We start from the raw sequence: 11,339 nt of genomic DNA, 5'->3' as shown, positions 1-11,339 counted from the left end.
TAGCCTTGGTGAGCAGACGAAACTTCTTTTAAAAACATTAAAAATCTTAGTGGTTCCAAACTTTTGGATATATATATTTATACAGTACAGTCCAAAAGTTTGGAATCACTAAGATTTTTAATGTTATATATATATATATATATATATATATATATATATATATATATATATATATATATATATATATATATATATATCCTAATTTGTTTTTGACTCTCCTTGCTACAGTTTTGGAGTTATGAGTCTTTACTTCTGTGTGTGTCGCTCAGAAAAGTCTAAACCCACAAACAGTCCTTTAATGGGGTGTCAGAATGTGATCACTAGCCAAAATGTCCTCACTTTCCTCACTTTGTCCTCATTCCAATTGTCTAAAAAAGGTCCTCACAAAGATAACTATACAACACACACTACAACCAGTGGAAAACAAGCGAAACATCTGCCCTCATGCAAAACTCCTGATCATACAGATTCTTATTGTAATTACTCTATTTTGCCAGCAAAATTTTGATGAGCAATGGTTAATGTGACCACACCTTTGATCTTGAGAAAACTCTAGCACCTTTTGTTTGCAGTTGCCAGTTGGTTTGATATTTTATATCCAACACAATGACATTCCGACATTAAGAGAGGCTTAAGTGTCCAAATACTTTTTGGAGCCACGGTATATTGACATTTCACAGCATAGCAGAACAATCAGCTCTGAGCAGATAAACCAGATTGGAGATGGTCCACTGGCGCAGCAGACAGACAGATAGGAAAGAGCTGTGGAGCCATGAGATGAACCTAATGTGAGAGAGAGAGAGAGAGAGAGAGAGAGAGAGAGAGAGAGAGAGAGAGAGAGAGAGAGAGAGAGAGAGAGAGAGAGAGAGAAAGATTTGTGCTCTAATAATATCCTCCACTGACAGATTAGATACAGAGACGCTGAGGGTTAAATAAGAGAGCATATCTCTATTCTGTTATCAATAATCAGTCTGACGACAACACCATACAAACCCACACTGTAAGGTAAGAAGCTTCTAATGATAGGGAATCACCACAGAAATTACCACAGACACTGAAACAAAGCATTTAGTGATAGACTATATGTACACTTCTTTGATTTCCTACTTTGATTTCCTAGTACTCTTGTTGGTTATTGAATACATTTCTATGTTTAACTTGTATACACTTGTATTATCTTACTAATAGCCATTTATATATATATATATATATATATATATATATATATATATATATATATATATATATATATATGGGATCGGTGCAATTTTTAATGTTTTTTTTTTTTTTTTTTTTTTTTAAATAACTGTTTTCTATGTGAATAATGTTAAATATTGTATCATCCCCATGATCAAATCTGAATTTTCAGCATCATTACTCCAGTCTTCAGAATCACATCCTTCAGAAATTATTCTAATATGATGGTCTGATGCTCAAGAAACATTATTAATATCAATGTTGAAATTGGTTGAATGTTGAAATTAATTTTATTTCAGGATTCTTTGATGAATAGATAATTCAAAAGAGCAGCATTTATTTGAAATAGAATATTTTGTAACATTATAAATGTCTTTACTGTCACTTTTGATCAATTTAATGCATCATTGCATTAAAAAAAGTGGGTGGAGGGACATTATGAGAGACTTAGTATGCTTAGGCTAATTATATATATAAAAAATATGAGATCAGGATGAGAAACATTGACAAAAGGATATATTTATCATCCTGACATCATTTTTTTATTAGCCTAAGCCTACTAAAGTCTCCCATAATGGTCAGGTAATTATGTGGGTTATCACGATCCATTAGAGTTTATGGAACATGTGCACATCCGAACCCAAGTTGGCTGCGGGACAAAACTGAAAAAGGCATCTTAATGAATGGATATTAAAGTTACAAAATTGTATTAGAAGCAATAGGGCCTGATAAAGATCTACATAGATAATATATATATATATATTTTTTGAAGCATTAATATCTGTGTATATAATATAATATAATATAATATAATATAATATAATATAATATAATATAATATAATATAATATAATATAATATAATATAATATAATATAATATAATATAATATATACAATAAACAATCACCCCTCACCAAATGCTTTACCCATTTAGATGACTGTCTGTTTGTGGAGCCGGACGAGTCCAAATTCTTGCCTTTGTGTTAATCCAGCTAAGAATGTAGTAGGATCACCCATGGCTTTCTTTGGGGGGGCATTTAGGTCACTGACCAGAGACATGCAGACAATTGTGAGTGGGTCAGAGCAGGACAGGATGTGGCCATGATGTATTCCTAAATTCATTCAGTGGGAATTCAGTGGGAGGACTGGATGAAATTGAATGTATCAAATGAATCTAGAAAACATTGGTTTTGCTCTCTTTTAGTGCTCAGCTGCCAAGATGCCGGAACAAGGGTGAGTGTGTATCTCTAAATATGTTCACACCAAGGCCGATAATTGTAAAGATTACTATAACGATAACTATATTAGAGTCCACACCACCGGATGATCTCGTTCTGTTTATTCTAAGTGTACTGCAGTTTTGTCGTCTAGTGTTTTAAATGCTAGAGCTCTTTGAAGCAGGATTAAAGAGCTGATGGCTATCACTTTCTCAAGCAAACATTGTTCTACAATTTAAACATTATTATTATTATTATTCTGAGACTAAAGAGAGCTGTTATGTCAGAGCAATGGCACTGTAGGTATGGAATTCCAAAGCTGACAAAATAATACATTTGCCGCAACTGTACACAAAGCAACCCGAGTTCAAGTCCCGGGTCAAGGTTTGGGCTTTATCAAGCCAACATCAAAGTTTGTTTAAAAGGTGTTACAAAATTTAATTTAAAACTATACTGTTATCATTATAGTTATTAGTTATCGCTCTTGGTGTAAACTGGAATTTATAAAAACAATAATCTCTACAGTGGTCTAATAAGTTTTCATCCTATGCCAATGCACATTATATGCTGTATTTTCAGGCAAGAGGTAAGTTATGCATCATTTTCTCTAATTAATGACTAAAACTTTGATTATTTGATTATCTGTACTACTTGTACTGCATTTTAACTTTCACATCTGTGGCCCAGAGGAAGTCCAAGATCTCAGCCTCAAGAAAGCTTATGCTAAAGGTTGGTTTATAACACACATAAATTCACATTTACATTCATGGTGCGGGATGAGTTAAGATTCAACATAGGTAGTGGTTCTCAAAATATCTCAGAAATCACACCCTGTTTTAAACCTTTAAAAAACCTGGCATTTACAATAGCAGTGATGCCATCTGCTGAAGCAGTTTTTCTATGGCTGGGAACTTCTATGTCGGTCTTGTTCAGACGGTGCAAAGTCATAGAAAGATTCAGTGGAACTGGCGTTCGGTACCACTTTATAAAAGCAGAGCACCAACCAAGGGTTTGTGCTCTGGGTTTGAGTTTTGTTCAAATCTCAATATGAACAATAGTCATTTTGAGTCATTAAACACACCACTAGATGGCAGACATGTGTCTAAACTAAGATAATGTTGGGTCTGTCCCAATACTTGCGGTCTTGGCCACTTGAATGTGCGTGTACATGACATGAAGTAAGTGTGCAAGGTCTGATAAATGCCAAAACTCAGTGCCCTTAATGCACACTAAATCCACACCATCTCCAATGACATTTTGGATCAGTATTTGAGGCTAAGCATATCCCATCATTCATCATGTACATGACCTCATATGCCCTGAAATCGTGCCCTGTGAGTATAGGCTGTCTTGCAACTGCTTTTCATCACTTAATTAGAAACACCACAATAACTAAATTATTGTGTCATTCGTGACAAAGAGACTACTGAAAAGACATTTATATGTTTATTTTGTGCAAGTATTGGAAATCAAAATGTGTAAATAAAGCTCTTTAAAACTTTAATTGCACTTTTACAACATTATAAGTGTATGGAAGCTTGTTTCCACCACTAAATAAATAAAAAAAAAAGGGGGGGGGGTAATTGTGACTTATCTCACAATTCTGACTTCTTTTCTCAGAATTGCAAGATACAATGTCAGAATTGTGAGAAACAAAGTCAGAATTGTGAGTTATAAAGTCCAATTCTGAGAAAATAATAATACAAATTCTCAGAATTGTGTTTATATCTTACAATTCTGACTTTATTTCTCACAGTTGCGTGTTATAAAGTAAGAATTGCAAGATTATTATAATTGCAACTGTACATCATGTAATTCTGACTTTATAACTCGCAATTCTGACTTTATAACTCGCAATTCTGACTTTATAACTCGCAATTCTGACTTTATATCACACAATTCTGACTTTATAACTCGCAATTCTGAGTTTATATCACACAATTCTGACTTTATAACTCGCAATTCTGAGTTTATAACTCGCAATTCTGACTTTATAACTCGCAATTCTGACTTTATATCACACAATTCTGACTTTATAACTCGCAATTCTGAGTTTATAACTCGCAATTCTGACTTTATAACTCACAATTCTGACTTCATAAATCGCAATTCCGACTTTACATCACGCAATTCCGACTTTACATCACGCAATTCCGACTTTACATCACGCAATTCCGACTTTACATCACGCAATTCCAACTTTACATCACGCAATTCCGACTTTACATCACTCAATTCCGACTTTACATCACTCAATTCCGACTTTACATCACGCAATTCTGACTTTACATCACTCAATTCCGACTTTACATCACTCAATTCCGACTTTACATCATGCAATTCCGACTTTATATCATGCAATTCCAACTTCACATCACGCAATTCCGACGTTACATCACTCAATTCCAACTTTACATCACTCAATTCTGACTTTACATCACGCAATACCAGCTTTATATCACTAAATTCCGACTTTACATCACTCAATTCCGACTTTACATCATGCAATTCCGACTTTATATTACGCAATTTCCGACTTTACATCACGCAATTCCGACTATACATCACTCAATTCCGACTTTACATCACTCAATTCTGACTTTACATCACTCAATTCCGACTTTACATCACTCAATTCCGACTTTACATCATGCAATTCCGACTTTATATCACGCAATTCCAACTTTACATCACGCAATTCCGACTATACATCACGCAATTCCGACGTTACATCACTCAATTCCAACTTTACATCACTCAATTCTGACTTTACATCACGCAATACCAGCTTTATATCACTAAATTCCGACTTTACATCACTCAATTCCGACTTTACATCATGCAATTCCGACTTTATATTACGCAATTTCCGACTTTACATCACGCAATTCCGACTATACATCACTCAATTCTGACTTTACATCACTCAATTCCGACTTTACATCACGCAATTCCGGCTTTATATCAAGCAATTCTGACTTTACATCACGCAATTCTGACTTTATATCATGCAATTCCGACTTTACATCACGCAATTCCGACTTTACATCAAGCAATTCCGGCTTTATATCTCACAATTCTGACTTTATATCTCTCAATTCTGAGTCTTCACGTCCACTTAAACACTTGGGCCAAATAAAGGAAATACGTCATGAAATTAGACAAGTGGTTGACCGCAAGTGTGGGTATTAAGACAGGAGCACTGACATTTACTTGTGTGTGTTCAGAGTTTGATGGTGGCCAAAGCCAAGGAGGAGCTGGAACAGGAGGTGTTAGATAAAGAGGAAGAGAAGCAGAGGTATCTGACGGAGAAAGCTCCTCCTCTACAGACGCAGGGAATGTCATTCGCTGAGCTTCAGGTAACCTCATGCCATAATGAAGTCCAACTCCAAACATTCAGTATAGCACATTTTGGTGCCACACGAAAATCCTCACAGACTTGAAATCTAATGGCACAATCACTGCTGCCCACGCCACCCCACCCAGCTTTATTTGCATATTATTAGCTTTCATAAGGCTGATGCAAATGTCCTGCCCAGTGCCTGTCTATCTTAATTTGACTAATTGCAAGGTAAACAGCCATCCAAGCCAACCATGCTCATTGTTATGAGATGTATGTCTGAGTAAAAGATAAGTAGGAAAATGTGCCATATGTTATTTCGTTCTCATAATAAAAGACCTTTTGGGTAAGCCTTATTTTGTTAGTCATAACCCTGTGTAATATTATACGAATTCACTTCAAATAGAATTCCTGAAACTCAATTAACATTTCTGGCTCTTTTAGGTACTCTGTCAAGAGCTTCATGCTAAGATTGATGTGGTGGATGAAGAGCGCTATGATATTGAAGCCAAAGTCTTACTGAATAAGCGTGAGGTATGAAAATCCACATAAGCCATATTGTAATAACCAGTTGGACAATGTAACAACATGCTGTCTTCATCTGGTCTATTTGGAGGCTTCTAATATTAGTATGCAGTTCTGAGCATTTAGGATTGTGATTTCTTGAAAAGGGGGAACATTTTTTGTTAGATATTTCTTTACAGAGGGGCTCTCTTGCAGTCTACTCCCTAGGCCCGTTCACACCAAGAACGATAACTACGAAGATAACAATAATGATATTAACGTCCAAACCATTAGACGGTAACGTTCTTTTATTATAAGATTTGTCGTCTGCCACTTTAAATGCTCGAGCTCATTAAAGCAGGACGAATTCTGATTGGCTGTCAATGTTCATCGGTTGGGAAAAAAAAAATAATTCTGAGAGTGATTCCATTGATATCGTTCCTATGCCATTATCATTATAGTTGTGCTATCTTTTACCGTAGATAAAAACGATATCTTTATCATTATAGTTAATGTCCTTGGTATGGATGGGCCTTAAGGGAGCATACCAACAGAAATGGAACCTAATTAGGAACAACGTAAATATATTGCGAATGTGTGTCATACAAACAGTTACTCATGAGAATCAACTCCAAATTGATTCTGATACAGGTGTTAGCATGTTGCTAAGCTAACAACAAGGCACTCTAATCAGCATAAAACTCAAAGTACACACAAACGGTGGCTAAAACAGTACATTTTAAATAATGCATCATATATTTTAGATACACATTTCCCTATTCAAAGAATTTTGTTCATAATTGACATTTCTCTTGCTTCGTTTACTGCATTGAATGGAATTGTTCATCATCGCAGCGCATTACGGGATTGACTTTTCCACAACAAATACATGAGCTGCATCCATAATTGCACACTGTCTGTGTAGATACTACATTTGATGACAAACTTACTTTGTTACTGTTAAAAAGTATGTTTTATTGTGTATCATCAGCATAGTAGTGGTAGGAGATCTTACATTTCTTAACTCTCTGAGGTCTGAAAACGCGCCGGCGCGTTTTGCAGGTTTTTTTTTTCACATTGCAGCAAAACAGACTTAAAAATGGCACCCAAGGGGAGCATATAAAGTGAAAAGAGAAGAGGGCCTAAAATATACCCTTGGGGCACACCACATAAAAGGGAAACTGACGAAGGAGAAAACTTCCCTGTGCTAACTGAGAAGGTTCCATGAATACCCACCAACTCTTCCATCCAATGTAACAAAATACTATGATCAATTGTATCGCATGCAGTACTCACTAGCTTTTGGAACAAAGCCTATCTATATGCTTAGTTATCTAATAAGTAAGTAATCAAATGACCATCCATCCTCTAGATCAAAGACCTGAACATTAAGGTTCTGGACCTGAGGGGGAAGTTCAAGCGGCCCACCCTAAGGAGGGTGAGGGTTTCTGCAGATGCCATCCTCCGATCTCTCCTAGGCTCAAAACACAAAGTCTCAATGGACCTACGAGCCAACCTCAAATCTGTGAAAAAAGAGGATACTGAGAAGGTATGATGTCATCTGAACACATAAACAAAGTTATAGGACCAATTAAAGCAATGCTTACATAGTCAAATGGGTATATTGGTACAAATGCCTGCACCATATAAAACAAAACTAAACAAGTAGGAAAATTTTGGAATGCTCCATGTAAGATAATGAGAGAAAACTGTTAATCCCTCAAGGTTACGCCAGTGAAAGGCCTAAAAACATTACTAACCTTCTCACCTTACTCCCTAAACTATCTGGATTGGCACTTGGACAACTTGTGGATCAAGCAATCGGCAATGCTCACCATTTAGATATGAAAAGAAACAATGCACCCTGACTATTCAGAGCTTAACTGAGCTCAGACAGAAGAATGACATCACCTCCAACAGCTGTTTGAAAGGCGGAGGCTCATGGGATGTGAAGCGAAGGAGTAAAAGGCAATGTTTTTGGAGACCAAACAGTGACAATGTTAATTCTTTTCAGTGTTTGTCTTGATTATAATAGAGGTTGGGTGTTGGATGACAGACACACGAGTGGACAACAGAAGTGCCGGTACACTAGAAGAAAAGCTTTTGTGTAGATGCATAGCTGAATTCAATGCAAATAAGCTTTTTTATTGCGCTTATTTGATCAAAGAGATGAAACACAACATACCGAGACCAAGCCTTTAATAGAATAGTGAAACCAGCAGATTAAAGGGACGTTATGGGGTATTTTCAATTGAATGTCTTCGGATCATATCTGCCACGTGTTGTCGATAACCCAGTGATAGACAGTAGTAAAGTATTATTTCTTTGTTCCTGTACTTCAGTACATTTTTCAAGTCTCTACATTACCAGATAATTTTTATTTTAGCAAACCATTATTTTTACTTCACTACATTCCTTATTATTCCGAACTGAAAAAAAATTGGCATCCACTTTGAGGCACAAGCTGATCAGTGTTGCCAAGTCCATGGAACTTTGCTACTTTAACACTGTTGCCGTGGGTTGTTTTTCATGTCCGCGGGTTGAAGCAATCCCAAATAACATGATATTTAGCCCCTGTAATGCAAATTTGGTTATACTTTATTTTACCGTAGTTACATTGTAATTACTCAAATAAGTACTGAGTACTATTAATCAACTACATGTACTTACTATAGAGTTACAATTAGGGTTATGGTTTGGTTTAGGGTTAGTTACTTGTAATTATGCATCATTTACTGTTATTACTAGTAAGTATATAACATGTAACTATGGCACTGTAAAATAAAGTGTTTTTTGCAAATTTTACCAGGGGAACCCCACCAAAATGCAGATTTTACCCCCCAAAACACGATTTTTATGGGGGACAATGTGATTAGACTAGTTTTGGACTAGTTTTAAGTAGCAATTGTTGTGAAAACCTGGCAACCCTGGAGCTGATCCTTTTCAATGAACCTGTTGAATCAGTTCACAAAATTGCATTGAATGATTCATTTGTGAATTGGACTAATCCCATTCTCTTATCTGTCAACAACAACTTGCTGATTCAATGATTCAGTCAGAGCGAGTCTCCAGTTAAAGTTGGCATGAAATGAAAACCATTTTTTAGTTGCACTTTATTTTACAGTACGTGCACTTACATGTATTTACCGTGTGCTTACCTAAGAAAGTACTGGGTAATATAAGGCAACTACATGGGTTAAGTTTAGGTTTAAGGGTAGGTTCAGGGTTAGTACCTAGTTATTACCCAGTTATTGCAATTACTATAATAAGTACATATTATGTACATGGGGAACAGGAATGTAAAATAAAGTGCTACCCAATTTCCTAAATGCGTGTTGTAAATCTGCGAACAATTCATCTAGGCATGTGTTTCATTGAAAAGCATAATTTTAACCTCGTAATGTTTAAACAAAATGTCATACTTGGACTTCTCTCTGGTGAAGTATGTCCAATCATTTAGTCCAATTAAAGTGTTAGTTCACCCATAAATGAAAATTTGCTGTTAATTTACTCACCCTCAGGCCATCCAAGATCTACGTGACTTTCTTTCTTCAGTTGAACAGTAAAGAAGATTTTTAGCTGAAACCATGGTCCTTAGTCATTCATATAATACAAGTCAATGGCAACCATCACTTTGATGGTCAAAACATGTTTTATTGCTCATCAAAATCATACTTGTGCTCAGTGTCGGGGGTAACTCATTACAAGTAATGTGAGTTACGTATTTAGATTACTTTTTTCAAGTAACTAGTAAAGTAATGAATTACTTTTAAATTTACAACAAAGTAACAAAGTTACTTTTTCAAATAAGTAATGCAAGTTACTTTGTTTTCCCATTTATTGACTGACAGCTCTCCTGTCCCCATGTTGGGTTATTCTAGACTAGTTCTAGGCTACATGCAGGCATTTACTCATTTCCTTCTTCTCCTGCATCATATTCCTCTGTATTCCAGAATGGCAACCCAGCTGAAAGGTTTGTTTGAGTTGTGCCCTCTACTGTACAGGAGTGAATTTGCATTTCCTTCAGCCTGAGTCTTATTCATTTCACTTTTGGTGGGAAAGGCTCTTTACATTTGCCAAAAATATTACTTTTTTATTTAAAAAAAAAACATAAAAACAAACAGCCCAACCCAGCCCAGATGAGTAAAAGTAATGCAAAAGTAATATAATGCATTACTTTCCATAAAAAGTAACTAAGTAAAGCATTTAGTTACTTTTTAGGCAGTAACGCAATATTGTAATACATTACTTTAAAAGTAACTTTCCTCAACACTGCTTGTACTTATCCTGGATGCCGCAACCTGTATATGCGTGATCTCAACGGGGAAGATTGATTTTCCTTTGAAATTGTTCATTCAAATGAAACAAAGCGGCTGAACCATGGCTATAGTTAATAGGAACACTTCTGTCCTTTTCTGCAGAAGAGGCCAGTTGAGGACAGTGACTGGAGGAAGAACGTGGAGGCCATGTCTGGTATGGAGGGAAGGAAGAAGATGTTTGATGCGGCAAAAGGCCCCACCCAGTGAAACCTTAGTGAAGATTACTTTTGTTTGGCAACTAAAAGGTTAGGTTTAGATTTGCATACTAAATATATCATTTAAATACCTTATAGTTCGGTTTTATTTGAGGTGTCATTAAACAGTGCATTGATAAGACAGTTGTACTTCATTGCAACTTCTCTGCATTTGGTGCAAATGATTGCGCAACTTTCATTTGGCCAATAAGTAAATAACTTGCTTAGTTTATCTTTTATTATGTCAATATTCAGTTATGAGAAAGAGTTAATGAAAGGTGTACCAATGTATTACGTGAATAAACAAAGTGAAACATTTGTTGATGTATGAGACTCATTATACATGTATAGCCTTAACAAAACTTTCCCATACTCTGTTTGACATGTTTTCTGATAATCTGGCTACAAATTACTATTTAAAAAAGTCATAATCCTGACTTGAAATGGTGAAATTAAATTTATAAAATAAAAAAGCACAAATAAAAGCTCATGCAAATTGTATGAAGGTAAAAAGGAGTATGCTAACATAAGTGCGATAACTTCTTTTTGCATGTTATGCCAGTAAAA

General features: G+C 35.6%; 1 protein-coding gene across 1 annotated transcript; it reads left to right on the top strand.

Moving 5' to 3' along the window:
• Window positions 1-921: 921 nt before the first annotated feature.
• Window positions 922-11,339, top strand: tnni1a (troponin I type 1a (skeletal, slow)). The gene is made up of 6 exons (XM_067370911.1): window positions 922-1,005; window positions 2,403-3,144; window positions 5,643-5,774; window positions 6,200-6,289; window positions 7,632-7,808; window positions 10,681-11,339. The coding sequence occupies exons 2-6, from the start codon at window positions 3,136-3,138 to the stop codon at window positions 10,783-10,785; spliced, it is 513 nt and encodes a 170-aa protein (XP_067227012.1). The 5' UTR covers window positions 922-1,005; window positions 2,403-3,135; the 3' UTR covers window positions 10,786-11,339.

The sequence above is a fragment of the Chanodichthys erythropterus genome, chromosome 20 (assembly GCF_024489055.1).
Source record: "Chanodichthys erythropterus isolate Z2021 chromosome 20, ASM2448905v1, whole genome shotgun sequence".
NCBI lineage: Eukaryota > Metazoa > Chordata > Actinopteri > Cypriniformes > Xenocyprididae > Chanodichthys > Chanodichthys erythropterus.
The sequence above is the reverse complement of the archived record's forward strand: the minus strand, read 5'-3'. Positions and strand labels throughout refer to the sequence as shown.

Bases quoted from the DNA above. Each gene is read 5' to 3' on its own strand.
- tnni1a (XM_067370911.1), top strand. The intron at 5,775-6,199 runs GTAACCTCATGC...TGGCTCTTTTAG, and splicing joins TGTCATTCGCTGAGCTTCAG to GTACTCTGTCAAGAGCTTCA. The intron at 6,290-7,631 runs GTATGAAAATCC...TCCATCCTCTAG, and splicing joins TCTTACTGAATAAGCGTGAG to ATCAAAGACCTGAACATTAA.